The sequence below is a fragment of the Marmota monax genome, unplaced genomic scaffold (genome assembly GCF_021218885.2).
Source record: "Marmota monax isolate L192 unplaced genomic scaffold, Marmota_monax_Labrador192_F-V1.1 WCK01_AAM20220418_F8-fsc00040, whole genome shotgun sequence".
Taxonomy (NCBI): Eukaryota; Metazoa; Chordata; class Mammalia; order Rodentia; family Sciuridae; genus Marmota; species Marmota monax.
In genome coordinates this window covers 2,235,522-2,258,472 of record NW_026692782.1, presented here as the reverse complement: position 1 = coordinate 2,258,472, position 22,951 = coordinate 2,235,522, and the positions used below count along the sequence as shown (strand labels likewise).

Sequence of the window (22,951 nt, the reverse complement as noted above, 5' to 3'; positions counted from 1 at the left end):
AAGATTATAGAAAAGGCAACATAGGTTCCAGAGACCGAACTGGCCAATTGTCCTTCACTAGAATTCTTTTTGTTTGTTTCTTTTGAGGGAAAAAAACTTGGAATTAAGCCAGGGCACCACTCTGCACAGTTCTTGTGTTCACCTATACCAGGGGTGCATTTACTGTCCCCACCAATATCTACACTATAGAAAGGAGGTGGTTTTATTCACCTGATCCTCCAGTGACTGTTAAGTGCTTGCAAAGAACATGACATGTAATGGCCTAGAAGTAATTTTAATGTCACAATTTATTTCTCTTGAATTCACCACGGATTTCTTACTGTAGAAAATTGTCTCACCATGATAGAACTAGAGTGGACGAAAGCCTTTTCAAATATTGGGTTAAAATGACAAAGAAAAGAAAATGGGGGAAAATTTTTAAAGTTATATTCTATTCTTGAATAAAATGAATCTACCAAGAAAAATCATTGTCTTAGACTGTTTGGACTGCTGTAACAACAATACTACAGACTGGATGGCTTATAAACAACAGAAATCAATTTCTTACAATTCTGGAGACTGGGAAGTCCAAGATCAAGATTACAGAAGATTTAGTGTTTGGTGAGGGTCTGCTTTCTCATAGATGGCACCTTCTCACTTTGTCCTTATGCATTGAAAGGAGCAAATGAACTCTCTTGGCCCCTCCCCCCCTTATTTTTTTTTTTTTATACTGGGGATTGAATCCAGGGAAATTAAATTGCTGAGCCACAACCCCAGCCCTTTTATTTTTTATTCTGAGACGGGGTCTCACTAAGTTGTTGAGGGTCTCCCTAAGTTGCCAAGGCTAGCTTTGAACTTGTCACTCTCCTGCCTCAGCCTCTAAGATTGCTGGGATCACAGGTGTGGACCATGGTGCCCGGACCTTGGGCCTCTTATAAGGGTTCCACCCTTACAACCTAATTACCTTCTAAAGGCCACACCTCCAAATACGATTGCACTGTTTTAGTTTTCAACGTATGAATTTTAGGGGGACAGAAACATGGACTGAAGCACCCATCTTGGGAATGGGGCTCTGTACAAGTATGGTTTCAGATTTAAAGAGATTCTTCAAAATGTACTTTTTGGGCCGGTGGTGGAGCTCAGTGGTGGAGCTCAGTGGTAGATCTCAGTGGTAGAGCACTTGCCCAGCATACACGAGACCCTGGGTTCCACTTCTAGCACAAAGAAAAAAATGTACTTTTTAATCTTTCATTAGAACCACATGTCTAATTTAATTCCTAATAAATCCTAATTAGCTGCAAGATATACCTTTTTTGTTTAATTAATATTTAGTAAATGCCAGTAGTCTTTAAGGTTTCCTGGGAAGCTCTATGAAGATATGGATGTGATACTGGTCTTTACAGAGCTCAAAGTCTAGTTCATGCAGAATCTGTATGGACTTGCTTTTATGGTCTTGGGAAAATTATTTCTGTTTCTTGAGTTAAAGTACCTGTAAGACAGGGAAGAAGAAGAGTGAGTACTTTTATGGAGGGGAACCAATGAAAAGGCTTAGGGTTTACTCACTTTTCTAAATATTCTTTGATACTAAAAAATTTAAAAATGGGCCAGGATATTTACCTCCTGCTGCTATTGATGAGTAGAAACAATCTTATAGGACTGTAAAATGCATCATATGAAGAGAAAACAGAAATAAAATTTAGAATAAAAACAGGAAATCAAACATCATAGTTGAAGTTGTTTTATTGCATGGATTTTTGTGTTTAATCTGAATTTTGAGTGGAATATATAGATGTTACTGATGTTGTGATTATAAAGAACCTTTTGAACCTGATGAAAAGGAAGAATCTTAATTAATTCATCATATTCAAAATAAATGAGCATTTGGATGATGCTATTCCACCAAAGTCTGCCTTTCACTATTAGTGGGAATTATTTTTCAAAAATGATTTGACAATTTTATTTTTAAAACAGAACACTAATTAACTTAGATCCAAATGCTTTAAGCATTGAGGAGACAACCATGAGTAAGACTGAAGAAATTTCTTAACTAGAAATTATGTAATGAGTACAATATTTTGTGATTTTAGTAATTAATTTACATATACTGATGCACCTACCATATGCCATATTTTATCAATTCGTTGATATCTGGCGTGGCTGGTCCTGGGTGACAATATGAAAAAACTGCTTTTCAATTTTATCATGCCTCCAATGGACATGCTTCCAGGAAGCCAGCACTCATGGTATTATCTGGCCACTCAGGAACCTCCACCCAGTCCAGTCCTGCCGATCTGCTGGGAGTCAACATTTCTCTTCTCCTCTGCCCTCTTCAATAGTCCTGTCTCTCTAGGTGCTCACATTTCAGTGGGTCAGGTAGAGAATTAACATGAAACCAGTTCATACTAGGAACTAAGGATCCTGACAAGAGTTAATGATGATCACAGGCCTAGGACATTTGCATAATAAAAATATTACTCAGGGGAATGAATCCTTCATTGTGGCATTTCAAGGGCTTTGAATGAGGACCTTTGCAGACTCATCAAGTGATTCTGTGCAGGAATAGGCCCCCTGCACTTTCCTTGGGTTTGGATCAGGCCTCTTTTCTCTCAACACTGTGACCAGTTGTCTTAATTTTAGTACTTGGCAATTGGCATTAGGGTCTTACTGAGACCTGTAATGCCTTCTTCTTCTTTTTTTTTTTTTTAAGAGAAAGAGAGAGAGAGAGAGAGAGAGAGAGAGAGAGAGAGAGAGAGAGAGAGAGAATTTTTTTAATATTTATTTTTTAGTTTTTCGGCGGACACAACATCTTTTTTTTTTTGTATGTGGTGCTGAGGATCGAACCCAGGCCGCACACATGCCAGGCGAGCGCGCTACCGCTTGAGCCACATCCCCAGCCCCTGTAATGCCTTCTTAATGTAACATCATAATTGACAGATACCTCATTATTGCCATGATGCAGTACAGTTAAAGTTAGATCTTGTCTTATTCAAGGACAAGAATGTGAGGATAACATAGGACCACCAGAGTCACAGAGGTTGTTTGTGTTTTTGCTCATGATTTTTTCTTTTTTTTTAAAATACTGGAGATTTAACCAAGGGGTGTTTTACCCAGTCCTTTATAGCCTCCCCAGTCTCTGGGATTATATAGCCATGTGCCAGGGCTACCAGCTACCCAAGATTTTTTTTTTTTCCTTCCATTCTGTAGCTTCAGTTGTAGGACTTTAGAGCAGTGGTGAGTACTAGACATTTTGGATCCAGGAGTAATCTTCTTTCCTTGAGACTTGGGACTTGGTTAGACATGTAGAAACTACGTCTTTCTTCTATATTCTGCCTGTCTTGGCTGCAAGGGCAATTTAGGGTATGAACCGGCTGTTCCAGAGTTCCTACACTGTGACCTAATGCTACCTCAGATTCAAGGCCTCTCAAGAATTCTCTAGGATTTCAAGTGTGTGAATGTCCCCTCTCTTCTGCAATCTACCCTAGTCTTCATTGTACAAGCCATTCTAAAGTGCTGGGAAATCAAGCTCCAAGAAATGGATAAATTGGCACATATTTTTTATGGAAAATCATACTTATTACAGTTGGTTCCAAATAAGTTCCACTTGTCTAATTAAGCAGATTACTGATTTGAAAAAGTGTGTTCTGTGCATTCCAATGTCTATAACAGTGTCATTCACAATAGCCAAGTTATGACACCAGACCAGGTGCCTGTCGATAGATGAACAGATAAAGAAATGTGGTATATACACATGATGGAGTTTGATTCAACCATAAAAGCCACAAATGAAATTATGGCATTTGCTGGTAAATAGGTGGAACTGGAGAACATCATGCTAAGTGAAATGAGCCAGGTTCAGAAAGTCAAGGCTCAAATGTTTTCTGTCATGTGTGGAGAGAGGAAATTTTTTAAAAAGGGATCTGTTATGGCTTGGATATAAGGTGTCCCCTAAAAGCTCACATGTGAGACAATGCAAGAAGGTTTGGAGGAGAAATGACTGTGTCACAGCATAATCTAATCAGGAGATCAATCCCTGATGGGATAATTGAGTGGTGGCTGGGGGCAGATGGGGTGTGGCTACGGGTATATTTTTTTTATCTGGAGAGTGCACTCTCTGTCTGCTTTCTGATCATGACCTGAGCCTCTTACCTCTGCCATGATGTTCTGCCTCACCTTGAGCCCTGAGGAATGGAGCCTGCTGTCTGTGGATGGAGACCTCCTGAAACCTTTAGTCCTCAAGTAAACCTTTCCTCCTCTACAATTGTTCTGGTCTGGTCCTTTAGTTGCGGCAGTGAAAAAGCTCACTAAAACACCATCTCATGAAAATAGAAGGGAGACCAATCCAGGAAGGAGATAAAGAAGGATTGGGAAGAGGAGGATAAGGGGGAAGTACTGTGGTACAAAATCTACCAAATTATGCTGTGTCCATGTATGAAAACATGTGCACACATACACATCTAGACTCAGACCATTGCAGCGAATATGTATACATTTTTGTTATTGATTGGATGGAGACACTTTTATGATTGGGTATTGGACCGAATCTAATTTAGGCATCATAAAGCATAGCCACCCTCTTTAGAGCTCACACAAATAGGAAAATCGTATCAGAATTTTTCTATATTGGTGAATTAGATGTTTAATGAAAAAGGAAAATAGTTCAAAGGTGTATAACTCTTAATTTGTATTTTTACATAGAAGTGCTTTAAAAGTCTCAAAGAAAAAGATTTAAAATGGCAAATCCAAATGCATATGTAGGGACTTGAAGAAAACATACTGAATGTTTCCCATGTTCTGTTGTCCACAGTTCACCCTCTTTAGTAATAGTCATAGTCATGTGTTAGAGCAGAAAGCCTTCCAGTTTTAGCTGCAGATAAACCGTTACAACTGCTCTGCTTTTATAATCACACTGTAAATTTTTCATTGATTCAAAATGATTGGGTGTGGAATGTCTGATTAATATAGTCTGGTTACTGAGAATCTGTGTCTTTGTATGAAACACAACAATTAACAATTTCAAAGAATTCACAGATACTAAAATACACCTAATCCAATCACCTCAAATTCATTAGAGAATGAGAGAAGGTAACTAAGCAAGACACAAGAACATGCTGGGCATAGTGGCATACGCCTGGAATCCCAGCCACTACAATTGTTCCGGTCCGGTCCTTTAGTTGTAGCAGTTAAAAAGCTGAGGAGGCTGAGGCAGGAGGATCGCAAGTTCAAGCCAGCCTCAGAGACAGTGAGATGCTAAGCAACTCAGTGAGACCCTGTCTCTAAATACAAAATAGGGCTGGGGATGTGGCTCAGTGGTTGAGTGCCCCTGAGTTCAATCCCTGGTACAACAGGGATTGAACAACAATAAAAAACCTACCACATTAATCTACTGAGGTAATGAATCAGTTGATTTATATATACATTTTTTTTTCTGGCTTTTGAACCACCTTTTATTTACCGAGTCTCAGGCTCTGGGTATGTGTTAGGGAGGTGGAGAAAGAACCTGATTTTGCCTTTAACATCTGTTATGGTTTGGATGTGATTTGTCCCCCAAGTTTCATGTGAGGGAGGCTTGGTCCTCAGTATAGTGGTGGGACCTTTAAGAGACCGGCCCAGTGGAAGGTCCATGAGCCACCTGCAAGGACTGGTGGGGCTTTCATCCCTCTCTGGCCCTTTCAAGATTCAATCCCTTCCTCTCACCTGCAATCCTGGATTCCGATGTTGGCATCCACTATGGAGGGATGCAACCAAGGGGAACCCTGGCAAGAGGCTTTGCCTGGCTGTTCGGACTTTTGGCATCTGAAACTGTAAACGAAATAAACCTCTTTTCCTTACAAAGTTAGCCTGTCTCAGGTACTACCATCATAGTCATTAAAGAAAAAAAATTAACACAACATCCCTATTGGCAGAAACCATTTGGCTCACTCCTGTTTCCCAGTGGTAGGCGTAGTTAGTGTAGTAGCAGCAGGAGTGCCCAACCTTTTATATGGATATAATTTTAGTTTGTATTGACAGGAAAGCAGACAATTTTCTTGTGTCAGGAGTGCATTAGATTCCCAGCTCAACAAAGACCAGGGACAGTGTTTAAGACTTTTGACTCAGCACTTAAAAATCTATCAACAACAGAATAGTCTACTACATGAGTTCCCCATTTAGGATTTCACTTGCAAGATGTTCAAGTAAAAAAAAAAATTATATATACATATATATATATATATATGAATGCTCTGTGTGTGTGTGTATATATATATATATATATATTTTTTTTTTTTTGAAACCACTCAATTATTTTGCTTGCTTGTTTGGTGTGCTCTACAGAAGAATACTGACTTTGTCCTTTTGGTTAGTTTTCCACTTGCTAAGTCTCCTTTCTCACCCACCAGGACACTCACCTCTTCTAAAAGGAATCAAGCTTTTGCAGCTCACTGATCTCAAAGTACCTACTTGGCCTTAACCTTTGATTTGGTGTTGTTCAGGTAATCCATGGTGGTTCTGCTCCTGATACCTTCTTTCTGTGAACTCTTCTGAGAGTTTCCCAGTCATTTTGGCAATCTTAAGAGCAAGTTTGATGTTGCATGCTACAAATGATTTTGTGATATAGATAAAAATCTCTTTGAAATTTGTCAGGAAAGAGTTAAATCTTCTGAAGTAGGATATAATTTTGCAGTTTTACATAGAAAAATGGTTCGTTTTTTTTCTTTTCCCAAGAAATACTGAAGATGCCAAAAGTGGGGATATGAATCCACTACAGATTTCGTATCCCTGGGAAGAGTAAATCAGGCTACGACGACATGCCCTTCAGGTAGGACATGACATACATTCCACACACCTGCGCAAACCCTTTATTAAAGCAACAATCAAGATACAAGATAGATCTTTTTTTTTTTGCTACAGTAATGACAACTTATATTAGTCATTTGTTTACATCCTTAATATATTTTTAAAAGTGAACATTTTACAGTTCACAAAATCATCAGATTGACATTTCCGCCCGCATTTTTCATCTTATTTTCCAATTTAACAAAGGACATTCAGAACTACTGAAATACAGCAACCCAAACATAGGTGAAAGTGTCTTCTTTGATCATAACATTATTAGCTGTTACATGGTGCTGGAAAGTTACATTGGGAGGCTTTTATCACTGGTCAAATGAAAATAATTTATGCCAGAATAGTCTTAGAACTACTTCTATTTTTACATTTCCTTTAATAGCTTTCATTTTGATTGTAAGATTCTTAGCATTAGCCCCTTAATAAATTCCACCTCTTAAAAAACAGTCATTTAAAGAGTGTCATCATCCTCACATATTTTCTTGTATAACAGGTAAACACTGAGTTCTTTGGGAAATATAATAAGCAATTCTGTTCTATTTGATTATTTTCCCCCACAATTGATCTGTTTAATCCAAACCTGCTCATCACTGAACATAATTATAAAAATGTCATTAGGAAGATTAACTTTGCTATCTATGTTGAGGGTTTCTTTTTTAATGAATAGGTGAATGTAGAAGTGACCAATATCTTGAAGATAACAGGTGCTCAAAATATATGGGTGAATATACAATGAGGTTTGGTAGATATTTAAAGTTAGCTTAAAAAGCAAGACTAGAAATAGGAATTACTTTGGGGAATGCCAAAGGAATAGGTGAAAATAGGTAAAGGATAGTAGCTGAACTGTGCTGAGAAAAAAAAAAAACAGTATCTGAAATATAATTTAATGCTCCATTTCTTACCAATTGAAAACACTGAAAGGAAATCTCCAGTTAACAGAAGCAGAGGGATTGCTATTTACGTTTTAGCACTGATACACCATATTTTAAATGCTGAAAGGTGACTGATTTGCCTTCCTAAAATATTTCTTCCAGCAGCGGGGGCTGGTATTTCTATAGTCAAGGTGGTTTGTGTTGGCTGCATTGCATTGGTCAGTGTCCCTGTTCAAAACATGCAGGTGTTCTCTGTGCCTGACATTTTCTTCACATGCTACAGAGCTGAGCAGATCCTAGATCACTGGTGAATAACAACCCAAGCATTAGATTTAAAACATGCTATCTATTAAAACAATTTACATAGCCATGATCCAATGCACTCAGTCTACCTGTCAAGTTGCTTTTTTGTAATCTCACATGTACCCTTCCAAAGGAAGTTGAAACACTCAGACTTGTGCAATTGAAAATGAGACAAACAATTAAAAAGACGAGGGAAGGGAATCCCAGAATCCATTGTGTAGGATGTTGGGCCTTTCAGCCTTAGTTGTAGAAAGGCTTACAAGCATCCCCAACGAGATGGCTATAATGACATGGCACGACAATGTGGTGGGTGAGAACACTCAGGCAATTTTAGAATTATTCCTTTATGTTATATATTACATACATCACATTTGGTTCCTAGAGATTTTAGTCAAGTATAAGTATTTATTTTTGTCAAGTATGATGTACAAAAAGATGAGAATAGCAGTAGATGTGCCCTAAATATATGAAAATATAATATATAAAAGAAAACCATTATAAATTACATAGATTTCCCATATAAAATTCTGTTTTGTTCCCATTTAGAATAAATACCATCCAAGTTTATAGATCATCTAAGTGAATTAAGTATGCACACATATGTGAATCATTTTTAGAAGTTCAAGAAAAAAATTGCTAGAGATATGACCAAGAGGACTCAGAAACCAGAATTTGTTTGGTTTTAAGAATGACTACATAAGACCCAGAGGACATGGCTTGGGATTTAGCATTGGAAATTTTAAAACTGCTCAAATAAGTCCAGTGTATGAGTGTGTGTCTGTACAATAATTCAGCCACACTTCTAAGAATTCCTAAGAAGCTTGACAGTTCACTTTATTTTTGAAAAGTCATGAGGTCTACATTTCATATTCTAGCATAAGGGCCTCTCTCATTTCATGAATGCTGTAGGATGGAGAGGAACCGTGTAGGATTTCTGGAAGGAGAAATTTTCATTATCAGCCAAGCTCCCTGTAAGTTGGCTGTTATATCAAGAGCATTTTGATGCCTTAAAGAAGGAGTTTTGAAAATCTATATCATTCCTGCCCTACCAGTCCAAAGAAGAGAGACCAGACTATTCGAGAAACATTCTTTGGTCACACATTTCAGCTCTTGTTTCATAAAAAAAGCTGCCCAGATTATTATCCCTAATCAATATCTACATGGAATGGATGCCTTCTGTGGTTTTCTTGTGGAAATCAGCATGGGGTTTGGTGGAATGAGAACTGGAGAGAATGGGGACAAGTTCACCTGACATCACAGATGAGTTTCCTAGGCTCTGTTGCTATTTTGGGCTAATAATTTGAAGGTAAGAGTTTGTTAATCTCCACAACAGTTGGAAACCTTTATATTCTAAGAGGGGGAGACAAAAAACTTACCTGCAAATTAAAAACAAAACCATAACCCAGGGATGGGAATAGGAAAGAGAGTGGAATGAATCCGACATAACTTTCCTATGTCCACATATAAATACACCAGTAGTGAAACTCCACATCATGTACAACCAAAGAATAGGATCCTAATTAGAATAAATTATACCCCACGTATGTATGTCAAAATATACTCTACTGTCTTTGTATGTCTAAAAAGAAAAAATTTTTAAAAATCGGCAAAACAAAACAAAACAAAAACAAGAACAAAACCCAACCATAATCCAGAGAGCCCAAACAGGAATGATGGTCTTTTGATTGCTCACTACTAATTTCTTTAGGTGAACCCCCACTCCCACCACAAGATGCTTCCAACTAGGTGATCTTTAAAGGGATGTCTGGTCAAACCGTGCCTTGCCAGATCACCTTCCATATCAGTTACCTATAAATAGACTCATCATCCAGACCTCTCCTAAAGCCATGCCCACTGACCTCAGTTACAGAGCCAGACACCTTTAAGGTGAAGTATGGATCACAGGAGCATCCAGTCTCGTGTACCCATTTTTGCTCCCATTTGTTCTTTTCTTGTGCCATGGGGATTACTGAGGATTGAAAACATTTCCATAAAACTCTATTTGAACTTAGGGATGTAATGGACCACTGAATACTGCCTGCATGTTTTACAGATGAAAAAAGATTAAACCCAGGAAGAAGGGACCTTTCCAAGATCACTTCCCCAGATGGTTAGAGTGAAGACTATGTGGGTCTGCTCTCTCACTGTGGCCCATTTAACCTCTGACTTCACAGCCCCAGATGCTCATCACACTTGATACGGCCATGACTCACTCCTTTGCTTTACATGAAGATGTAGTAAAATACCACTCATCCTAAGACTGAATCTAAATTATAGAAGTGGTCCTAATGATTTTTGGGGGGGTAGGGTGGGGGAGGAGAGATTCCACAATTTGTTTAAAATGCTATGGTTTTTCAAAAACTAATTCTCTTTATTTAAGTAATGCAGCATAAAAATATTTGGAGAACCCAGGGATGAAAGCAAAAAAATCTTTAGAGTAATTGTGAAAAAGACTGAAGATGTTAATATTGGTCTCTGAGAGAGTGGTGGTGTTCGGAGCTCATCTAGTCTGCCCCCTCTTACAGACAGGGAGAGTGAGGCCCAGACTTGCCCCATGCCAGGCAGCCAGTTATTGGCACAGTCAGGGAAATAATAAGCCTCTGGATGACTAGTTTTATCTTCTTTCCATAACATCACGCTGCCGTGTGGGATTAATAATTCAATAATTTTGGCATAAAACTTGATGGCATGGTTCTCTTTGCCATCACCCTAGTCATTCACTCTCCCTTTCAAGAACCAGCAAGTCAGTAGGTCGTTTACACAAATGGCCCTGGTTATGCACTTCACAGATCCTTGTATTTGTTGCCTTAAGTCAAGTGTTTTAGTTGACTGACAGTGCGTGGTCCTGCAAACCCTTCTGAGATGCCAAGACCCTATGACCTACAGGAATTCATGAAATGCCTCTGTCTTTGGAAGCGATAAATTTTCCAGGTAAAGAACCAGTCTTGGTTTGGAGGATGATGTTACTTCAGTGTAAATAGTTTTCATGAGCAGAGTGGGTATATTTAACCTTTTACAATCTCCCTCCACACCTCGGTTGAGTTCCCCAAAAGGCTCTCAGAATTGGACAGGTAAACACATTTTTTATTTGACTATTAAAGTGCGATTCTGGGGCAAAGTATTTCTCAGTTTCATTAGAGCAGCTTCATTGGAAACAAACAAACAAAAGCAAAGTATGAAAACAGACCTGGGGAATGAAAAAAAAAATGATCCTAGCAACTACTCTGGAACATTACAAATGACTTGTAGATATCAGTCCTGGAATGGGTGACTGATACCAAAGCCTCTGAGGTAAACCTTTCCGGAGAAAAATAAAAATGAAGGTGATAAAGAGGACTCCATCAGAAAGAGCAATTAGTATTAATATAATATCAACTACTCTGTTATAAAGTGAACATAAATAAAACTGAGAAGAAAGTGCAACAAACCCATGTACGTGCGTTTGCTATTGTAGCAGACCTATAATTTTTAAAAGGAAAAGCAATGCTGATGCATTGGACAGAGCTCTTGAACTCAGGAATATCTTAACAGTAGTGTACTCTTTGCCAGAAGGGCATCACCAATTAAGGGGTTTGGCAGAAAATGGCCAATTCTAAAATTCATATCACAAGGACGGATACCTTCTGTGTGACACTATCAATTCTGCACCCTGATCTTCCTCGCATCCTTTCTACGGAGGAGGTTCCAGTCACGTAACCTGTGCGCAGCTGTTTCCCCTTTTCCAATCGTCTCACTCCTACCTACAGGGATGAGTCTCCTGGTAAGGCTTAGCGGCAAGTGCTTACTACATCTGTGTTACAAGGAGCAGCCCCTGATTTTCTCGATATGCATAGCTTTTCGGAGTTGCTATTAGACATGGCTTTCATAAATAATGCAGGTGTTTTTGTCACGTGTCACTGCTGGCTCTGTTACTTCCAGGTGAGCTGGTGGCAGGTCTCGGTCTGACACCTCCACGGGTGTCGGCTCTTCGGATGTGAGCTCGGTGGATGTTATATCTGTAGAAGGCTCTGCAGTCTCCGGGGAACGCTCGGCTGAGGGTTCTGTCTCCTCTTCATCTCTGACCTCAAACTGCACCCCCTCTTGGTCGTCCACGTGATCCTTTTTGGACTGGGGGTGAACAGACACCTTGATGGCAATCTGCTGAGGCTGTTCGTGCAGCGAGGAGGTGTCCGAGTCAGCAGTGGGAGAGTCACTCCGCTTCAGAGAGTTGGGGATCGTGTACACCTCATCCCTGTCGGTGGCCTCCTGGCCTTCTGGTGTGTGCCTTACAAAATTCTGTCCCTGCTCCTCCAGCCCAACCACTTCCATGATTTCCTCCATGATGGTCCTGCAGTTCATGATGAGAGGAGGCAGAGGCACACTCCTGGCGAGCTCTTCGATGTAACGGGCGAACTCCATGGTTTTGAACTGGGTGACTTTGGCAAGCTCTAGGGTTTTGGCTGAGGTGATGATGGGGATCCGCTTGGCGATCTCAAATGCCTTTTGCAGCTTCTCTGCACCTTCTGTCCTAAAGAACTCGTTGATGGCTTTCTCCGTCTTCTTCAGGTGGCTGCTCATCATGCACAGGCGGGTGATGTTGAGGATCATGACGATGGTGAAGGCCACGAGGCACACAACCATGTAGTAGACGCCCATGTCTCCAGAGGTAAAGATGACTCTCAGGGTCACCGTGTTGTTCACAGTGCCGTAGATGTTAGAAGCCACACACGTGTATTTTCCGCGGTCTGAGAAGGACACCTTGGTGATGTTCAGGAGGCCGCCACTGAGCATCTGCCACTTTCCTGTCAGGACAGAAGAGATTATAACCAAGGACATAGATTCCCCGTTACTACAGACATACACTGGATTTCTAAAAACATCTCGTAACAGTAACAAGGAACACTGACTTAATGTGCTCACCATGTGCCAGTGACACGTATTAATTCGTTTCATCTCTATACCCGCTCAGTGAGGCAATGCTAATACTGGCCCCACTTTATAGGATAAAGAAAACAAGGCCCCCATTAAACAGTCTTCCCTACATGTTTGGAAGTAGTAAAAACTAGAAGAGCAAATGTGTATTCAGTGAAGAGGCTGTATTCTTTTTTCTTGTTTCTTTTTTTGCGGTGCTTGGGATTGAACTCAAGGCCCCACGCATTGCCAGGCAAGGGCTCTAGTCACAAGGCTGTATTCTTCACTACCACACAATATGGTACAACTCCACATCCTAGTGGAAAATGAGAGGAACGATCTGGAAAACATAGCTCTTATAAAAGAACTCCTTAACCGTAGCATCTGATTTTCTGGACTGCCTGTGAGCATGACTACTGAATACATATTCCCTGAGGATTTTAATGCCTCTCAGAATATAAAGCATTTAAGATTCAATATCGAATCGGGAGTAAATCAATTATAATTGTTTACTTGGGTTTCTCATATTTGAGATTGATCTTATCCTTCTACAATCTCAGTTAACTGGAACACAATTTATGTCATTAATTTTGACAATCTGCAATGAATACTCTAGATGACTTCAAGTTACAGGCTGATAACGTGACGGTTCAGAGGCTGGGTATGAATTCCTATTGGTCTGCTTTTAGCCTTGCAAATAAATTAGGCCCATGACAATGAAAATCAGCCTGACACGAAAGAATGCACTTTGAAAAATGCAATTCTTCCATCCCCTCCCTGGAAAGGATCATGTGCTGCCTTGGGAATGAGGTTCTGAATCCAGCGACATTCTACATTTATTCTTAGTTTACCTGCAGCTCAGGAGACCCCTGGGAAACACGACACTAGGTTTACTTCCAGGGTCTTGGGGCTGAGTGAGAAATGAAATCCAACTACCTCCCTGGGCTGTCCTATAGAGCAAGGAGTCTCCACACCAGGTCTCTTGGGAGTTCTAAGGAGCAGGCACATATTTCTTGATTAGAGCACTGTAATTCCCTGAGCCAACCAGAGAAACCTCTACTGAGAGTCATGACAATTTAACACACAGCTTTTAAAAAAGTATCTACTCTGCATTTTATTTTACTTATTTCTTCCCCTTACAGCAATGACTTTTACTTCTAATTAAAAGCTTCTTGCTTCCCCAAATCAGCACGCTTAAAAACAAACAAACAAAACCCAAAAAACTCTCGGGGCTGGGGATGTGGCTCAAGCGGTAACGCGCTGGCCTGGCATGCGTGCGGCCCGGGTTTGATCCTCAGCACCACATACAAACAAAGATGTTGTGCTCACCGAAAACTAAAAAATAAATATTAAAAAAGAATTCTCTCTTTCTCTCTCTCACTCTCTCTTTAAAAGAAAAGAAAAAGAAAAGGCTTCTTTCTAACTTCTGGTGCTTCTTTAAAAAAAAAAAAAAAACCCAAAAAAACTCTCAAGCACGTAAGTGACCAGGGTCTCATACAACTGTGGAATGCAGCAACAGAAGGCCTGTTCTATTCCAATGTCCTCTGTGCCAAGGAACATTCCTGAAGAGGCTCAAAGGGGCAGCGAGGGACCTTCCTGTAGCTACTTGTGCTACTGGCTCACTGGCTGTGGTGAACCTGGCAGGAGGCCTCTTGGTAGATGTTGACACATTACTCTGCCTTCTGAAAGGACACCAGTGAAGAGTGGCTCCTGGCGTCCCTCAGTAACATCTTTCCAACAATTCAGCCAGTGTACTGCCTCCAGGAATAGACAACACTGGTTTGGGAAGGCTACACATACCCAGTATCTAGTCTGTGACATTCTCTCTTATTCATGGGTGAGCTTTCCACAGCTCTTCTTCCCTGAGCATGAATTTTGATTCTTCAGTTGCAGATTAATTCAAATATACATGACTTGGGCCAGGGAAATTACTATTGTCTTATTTTATATTTGCACGTTTTATAAAGTAGACCATGGCAAGAATGGGAAACACACACACACTGGTTGATGGAAAGCTTATTCTATATGGAAGGAACTGGATTCCAGAGATTTACAGACTAGACTTGTGGGAATTTCTCATATTTATCTTCCTCCTTTTGTTGGGAAATAAAGTAGGGAATAGGGTGCAGGACATTGAGAAGGTGCAGTTACTTCTGTGGGGAATGACTAGGATCAATTTGCTTACCTCTTCCTTATCCCCAAACCATTTTATGGAGAAACCCTGTAAACACAAGGACACAGTGGTGTATTCTTGGGCGAAAAGAAGAAAAGCAGAAGAGAACACTAAATAAAAGAAGCATCTGGTAGAAACATAAAAGTTTTTTTTCCCTATATTTGAATAACAGTTTTAATGGTAATTTTATCTAATTGTTAGAGAAAAAGAAAACACAAAAATACATACTGGTTACAAGGTATGGATGTTTTTCTCTACTGAATATTTAAAAATGTTTCTGAACTTGACCTCCATAGTTCTTTTCCAAGATGATTTTAATTGTCTGTTGAACTGTATCTAACCTGGAACCAAGCAGTTGAACTCAGACAACTTGTAGATACTTCAAAAGTTTGTAGTTACAGTGTTAAAAAGGACATAGTTTGGAATCAAACTCAAGTCTAGCCAATACCAGTGGTTCATTCTGGGAAGAGTGTGAGATGTTTGGCAGATGAAGAATGACTTGGGGAGCATATTCTGATTCTTAGCCCAGGACTGTGGATCCCTAGAACAACACCTCTTAGATACTATATCCCACACTTACTCTCTCTTGTTCTTAAAGTCTGAAGACCAGCCATGCATCTTTAACTTCACTATAAGCCATGACAAATATGAATTCACATACTATGATCCTACAACAGTTGAGTTATTACCAAAACCCTAGTCAAATGGCTGAAATCACAGTTCTCTGCCAGCAATTTCTTGTTCTAATGTAGGACAAAGGCATTGAAACAACTCTTTTCAGTATTCAGTCCTTTACTAGATTCCTCTAGAACACACACACACACACACACACACACACACACACACTCTCTTATTTGATGGATTAAGGTATTATGAATGCCATTTAGGTTTCTATTCATGTGAGATATTGTGAAATGAATATGTGACCTGGATTACAGATTCTATTCCAGACCATCAAACAAGTCTAAAGTTTTCAGAAGGCAAAACACGTACAGCACGTGCGCACACATGCACACACACACACACATCCAAGGACTATGTCAGAAAAACCAGAGTTCTGACCTTCTAACCTCAAAGGTTATACATGTCTGTCTCTCCATGCTGATACATACATTCATTCCCTTCCAGAAATTAAGGCTCTAAATACTTTCTCTCAGCCTCAGCTTCCTCTTGGATTAGTGAAAACGAATCTGCATGCTCTACTACTGCATAGAGCACTGAAAACTTGACTAGTAAGATATCCCACATTCTGTTCTGGGTCTTCTCCCACCAGGTTGGGGCAGACTAAGAAGAATCTCCACACTGTACCTGCCCAGCCAGGAACATCTTGAGCACATGCATCTCAGTCTAAAAGTACCTTGCCATGAGACTCATTCTGGAAGCTCAGTCTAAAAGTACCTTGCCATGAGACTCATTCTGGAAGGGTTCTGGCTTTGGCTGCCAGACATTAAAAGATAAAGATTTTATCTTTATCTTATAATTTTAATATATATATTATAAATAAATAAATACACACACACACATATATATAAAACCATACCCACATGAAGCAGGTATATACAACTTGATGTTCCCAACTAGTTTAAACTGTAACTGAATAGGAATGTCAAAGCTATGCTTTGAATTTTCATGAAGCTTCATTGCTTCTGTTCAAATAAATACCTGAACTGCCAGCAGCTCATGCCAAGTCAGTTCTGGAGGCGACGATTTTGGAGGCAATAAAAGAGGTAGACTTAACCATGAATATAACAAGGTAGACCTGTATGTAAAGCATTCTTCCCACCAGCTCCTTATTCACTTCCTACGCCTTGCTCAAATTGTAATGGCCCTTGGAACTTCCTTCCTCACCCCTTCTCTCCCCGCTGCTGTCTTGTAAGGTGAGGCACATAGTAAACATGTGCGTTGTTGCATAACAGGAGATCACCCAGGAATCCGTCAGTCTTCCCCCCAGAAACCCCCTGCATGTGAGCGGTGGAGACAATCTCTCCTTGCAGATGTGTGTCTGAGCTGTAACTGCGGTGCCCGCGCTATTCTACACAACAAAGCTGACATTTTTAGAAGGGCAGCGATCTTTTTTTCATCTTGTTCGCTCAGTCAATGCATATCACTGAACAAATCGTCCGTGTACCAGGCTCCACGCTAGAGGATCAGAGTACAAAGATGAGTAAGAAGCGATTCCTGACTACAAAAACCACCCAGCCCAACAGGGGAACAGATTCCCGCAGCCAGGTCTAGTGCCTGCGCTGGGGGTGAGCACGAGGATGGGGTGGGAGAAGGGAGGGGCTTCCTAGAAGGGGGCGGCGCTAAGCCCCTGCGGGGAGAAGAGGGATGGGAGTGCAAGGACTCAAGTCCAGAGGGGGATGGCGGAGGGAGTGAGCATGTGAGCAGGAGCAGGAACATGTGGGGGCTGCTGCGGCTGACAAACCACGTGTAAAACTGAGGGGGGGGGGGGTTGGATGGAGACAAGGCTGGAGAGGAATGCAGGGCCAGGTCACCGGAGGGCCCCATGATGGGAGCTCTGTATTTATCCGGGAGGAGGGCAGCTGCCCCTTCTCCCTTTGTACCTCATTTGCCATGAGCTTTCCCAGACAGACCTGTCTTATTCCCTGTCCAAAGGGGTCCCAGGACCTTCCCACCCACTTCCTCTCTGCCTCTCCTACCTCCCTGCGTCAAGTCCCTGCCTGACCCATTAGCCCAGTTCAAGCCCCACCATCATATCTCCCCTTAGATCCCCAGGAAAGCTATCTCTGACCCCTGCTTAAGTTGGTGAGGAAAACCTGAAAGTCTGGAAGCAGGTGGAGCTAAGTATGGGGATTTTTTAAATGAGGAAGACAGCATTTCAAATCAGTGGGGATGGATACACTACTGGGGTAACAGTCTGGTCACTTGACAAAAACTAAAGGTCAACCCCTATCTTATGAAATGTATAACAAATTTCAAGTACTCCGAAGATATAAATGTGAAACTAAAAGTAGATTAATAGAAGATATAAAATATTTTTTATAAATTTGGGATAGAAAAACCTTTTTTTAAGCATCTGAAGAATATCAGAAGTGTGCAGGCATGGTTGTGCATGCCTGTAATCCCAGCACCTCAGGAGGCTGAGGCCAGAAAATCTCCAACTTCAAGTGAAACCAACCGTAGCAACTCAAAGAGGTCCTAAGCAACTTAGCAAGACAAAATTAAAAAAAAAGGGGGGGGGCCTCTGGGGATGTAGCTCAGTGGTAAAGTGCTCCTGGGTTTAATCTCCAGTGCCTTAAAAAAAAATCTCAGAAGCTATATAGGAAAATGCAGATTTCCTCCAAAATCAAGATTTTTTGCACTATAAAACGTCATATTACAGAAAAGCTCAAAGCAAATGGCTAGGAGAAAATTCTAGAATATTTGACAGACAAAATGTTTAATGACTATAAAATTTAAAGAACTCCTGTGAATTAAGCAAGTCAAGACAAAATCCCAAAAGAAGAAAATGAGAAAAGGTCATACAGTCATGTATATACATATAGCAATACTAGTGTCTATTTTATTCTGCTGCCCTTCCTATCCCCCCTTCCCCTCCCCTCCCTTCCCCTCAATGTGATTCTGAAACCTGTACACTCAGAAAAATGAGAAATTATACCCCATTTGATTCAAATGTAAAAAAAAAAAAGAGAGAATTGGGGAAATGTGAAAAAAAATAAAATGGGAAAAGGATATGAACAGGTAATTCACAAAACAGTGAATGCAAATGGTGTCAAAGTATACAAGATTACTACTGATTAAATAAATTAAAATTAAAAGGTGTCAAAGTAAAGCTGACCTTTCATATTGCTAAAATAAGGTCATTGATTACACATTATCTTGCTGAAACTGTGGGGAAAAGAATACTCCCAGGCATTGCAGGAAGAAGATAGGCTGGTCAAACCTTTGGAAGGTTGATTTGGAGGCATCCAACAAAATTTAAAATGAATTTAACTTATGACTCACTTTTAGACTCCTTGAAATTCATCAAATCAGGCAAGCCTAAACTGGCAATTCATGCATTAATGAATGCAAGAAAATCAAGATAATGAAAAATAATCTCCTTTTCAAAATAATGTTTCTCTCTATGGACATAGTTCTAGAGCTTTCTTTCCCTGCCAAACGTCTCTGTGAGAAGCCATAGCTCTGTCCCATAACAGGAAGGTGACTAACTTGACATAAATGTGCTCAGCATGGTGGCCTGCACACATTATGGCACAGTGTGATACCAATAGAGCAGTGTCAGATAGACCTTTTAGCAAAAAGATTAATAGCATCACATGGCTGCAGCTAAACTTAAAAATAGCAAGGAATTCTGTGCAATAGGGGTTACTGTGACTCAATATGCAACCAATATATGGCACCAGCAGAACTATCTATTGCTCATGCAAACAACTTCTGACCAGATTACTGCTGCATAGAAATGAGCAATATTAATTAACACACACAGGAACTGAAGAACTACAGGGACAGTCTAGACTATACAGAGACTTTGCAATCAGTTTTTCTCCAAAAACCATGTTTACTGAAATCCTAAATCGTCCCAGCTTTTCTGGAGAATCACTAAGCATTGAAAATTAACAGTATGCCCAAATGCCAAGCTCGTAGAACTTTCCACAAATTACTTATTTGAAGGAAATGATTTTTGTCCTCAGAGATATCATATACTTGGTGAATATGAATGTATAAACAAACCAATGCATGGTTTATCTAGATCCCCAAGGAGTGGAATAAACAGATTAAAACTCTGTTCACAATCTCCTTTAGATGCTTGGACTCTTAAGTTACACATAACCCTGGCTTTCCAAGGAGAGTTCGATCTACCATAACAAATGTGTTATTTTCTTGAAATCAACGTACATAAAAATATTCAGGTGGTGAGAGTTCTGACCCATGTTTATGCAAACATAAACAGAATATTCACTTGAACGAGTTCTCACACTAAATTGACATTCTTCAAATCGGCACAAAAAATGGTGTTTGTGCCAATAAATGTGGCGCATGTTTTGCACTATGTGAAATATAGACTACTGCAGAGAAAGGATCCATGCCTTTTTACAAAATAGAATTGAAAACGAATTTAGTACTGCATGGCTGCACCTGTTTCAAGGCTTCTGCAGTAGATGACAGCTCCTTGAATCCACTGCAAAGAGTCAGGCTGTAAATACCACAAGCTGCAAGGACTCTCGCGCTCCCACCTGCACCAACCAAGCCTCCTAAGAGACCTCTTCAGAGAATACCAGGGCAACTCGAACAAGCTATTTTCTATGTCATGTGGAGCAGAGGTAGCCTGGGACAACACAGGCTCGGCTCAGCTTTCAGCTCAGGAAGGTGGGGGTGGAAGAATTTTGCTGTTTAGAACCTGCAGTTCTGTTATGCTTAAAGGTATTAATATCTGAAAAGAACCTAAAGCCTTTTTACATTCTGGAAAAGGAAACATCTGATCCTCTAGCTAATTTGATCTAGTCGTTTTAATTTTTTTTTAAAAAAGTGCCAAGCATGTAATTCCATGTGGGTTAGCAATAGTCTTTTCTGATGGTATCTACAGGCAGACTCCCCAAACAAGGGCACCCTATATTTGCTTCATCGGAATAACTTCCATTTTGGGAATCTCTGCTGTTATCTGTATTGGAGATGGAGCTGGAGGGTTCTTTTTACTACTAAGACTGAAGCTATATGGGCTCACATCCAAAAGGGAGCACAACTTTCTAAGGAAACACACAAAGTGGTAGTTCCCAGGTTAGCCCTTAAAATGGCTGAATTTTGAAAACAAACCATACCATAAGTTAAACCCTTCTTATGTAAAACTACATTATGGGTTCAAACATCTGACTTGAAAATCTACTTGGAAGGTTTCCTTTTAGTTAGCCAAAGGGTGTTCCTTTGGTTGAGCAGGGTTCTCAATCTTGGCACTGAAGCATTCTGGGCTGGATAATACTTTGCTGTACACTGTAGGGGTCTCTCCTGTACACTGTAGGCTGTTTGGCAGCATCTCTGGCTTCTACATGGTAACATCATCCCCCTCCCCCCAAACTGCATTCTCTATTTTGATAACCAGAAATGTCTTCAGATTTGGCCCTATGGGCTCTGGGTGGAAAACAGGTTCCAGTTCAGAATCACTGGATTGGGCAAATATAAAGCTTATCCTGTGTCAGCTGTGTATCCTTTGAAATTTCCACATACTCTGCTTTTCAGAGATGGAAGGATATTGGAAATCAAAGGGCACCTTTTACACAAAAGTGGTGCACTGGGAAAGGAGTCCTCTGAAGGAGCAATTTACAAACTTGCTACCATTGTGGTTATACCATTATTTTGAAATTTCAAGTAACATGTAAGGGTTATTGATTTTTTGGGTGTTTACTAAAAGTTTTTAAAAGATTGAGAAATTGAGATTGACAATTAAGAAATAACCCAGAAAACAATTTCTTTTCTTTATAAAACATGCTACACTAAGAAACTGGGATTTTAGCATTTGAAATCTATTATTGTGAGGATATCATAAAACATTACTACCATTAGAATAATAATAACTACCATTAGAATAATAACAACGGCTGACATTTCCTGAGAGCTTGGTATGTTCCAAGTACTATGCTAAGTATTAACAATATTTTCTTTTTTTTTTTTTATTTTTAAAATATTTTATTTTTTTTTTATTGTTGGTTGTTCAAAACATTACATAGTTCTTGATATATCATCTTTCACACTTTGCTTCAAGTGAGTTATTTTTTTCAAGACTCAAAACCCCACTCGGGAGGTAGTACAAAAGTCTTATCTATATTTCATGAATGAGAAAACTGTGGCTCGTTGTCTCTCCCAGAACCATTTAAAATGCATTTCACAGCTTATTAAAAAATTCACACACACACACACACACACCCACACACACAAAATAACAATGTAAACTAAAGGTAAAATTGATACTAATGAATTCCACAATACCAGAGCAGCAGCCCTGACCACTGTGAACTTTATACAACTCAGCTGACTCATGTGCCTTTTCATTAAAGTGGTGGTGGCTCCAGAGGCTGAGGCAGGAGGATCTGGAGTTCAAAGTCAGCCTCAGCAAAAGGGAGGCGCTAAGCAACTCAGTGAGACCTTGTCTCTAAGTAAAATACCAAACAGGGCTGGGGATGTGCACAGTGGTTGAGTGCCTCCGTGTTCAACCCCTGGTACTGCCCCTGCCCCCCAAAGGACTTAATTATTTTTGGTGACAGGATGTTACAGGAGTATGAAAAATTCACAGAAAGCCTAACTTAAAGGAAGAAATTTCAAATTTAATCTCTAATAAGACAAATGTGTTTATAAGGGTCTATACTAGCTGGTTTGTTCTCTCTCTCTTTCCTTTTTGTACTGGGGATTGGGGAATAAACTCAAGGGTGTCTACTACTGAACTACATTCCCAGACCTTTTCATTTTCCATTTTGTGACAGGGTTTCACTATGTTGCTGGGGTTGGCCTTGAACTTGTGATCCTCCTGCCCCTGTCTCTGGAATTGCTGGTATTAACAGGCCAGTACCACTGCTCTGGCTCCAGCCAGCTTTCTTGAAACACTTACTTATCATACATTAAAAGTGCTAATGTAAATTTCAATGGTTTAAAGTCACAGTAAGAAGCCGTGGCAAAAATACAGTGGCTTACTAGTACTTGAAATAATTGGGGCTTTTTCATAATACTTCCTGGCAGCTACACATTTCTACTCTACCTCTAGTAAAAGGCAAACAGAGAACAGCAGGTATTGTGGCCATTTGGGGTTATTCCTGTTGTTTGAATTCTGAGCTACTTCTGTAATATGGATGATGGACCACCCCCAACAACTCCAGAAGGTGAGCTACCAAAAATAATCTCCTTCCAGATGTAGATTACACATTCGCCCCTCCTGACCCTGTGAAAGTGAAGTGATAGGCAC

The 22,951-nt window shown here is 40.1% G+C and overlaps 1 protein-coding gene across 3 annotated transcripts in view; it reads right to left on the bottom strand.

Annotated features, from left to right (window-relative positions):
- Positions 1-6,792: 6,792 nt before the first annotated feature.
- Mfap3l (microfibril associated protein 3 like) overlaps positions 6,793-22,951 on the bottom strand; it is a 41,851-nt gene continuing 25,692 nt past the window's right edge. For 2 of the 3 annotated variants that reach the window (XM_046447901.2, XM_046447900.2), the window contains exon 3: positions 6,793-12,760. In XM_046447901.2, coding sequence (XP_046303857.1) covers positions 11,829-12,760 — 932 coding nt within the window. In that variant the 3' untranslated portion in view covers positions 6,793-11,828. Of the gene's footprint in view, positions 12,761-15,054; positions 15,091-22,951 lie in introns of all 3 variants that reach the window. The other variant, XM_046447902.2, reaches the window with a different exon arrangement.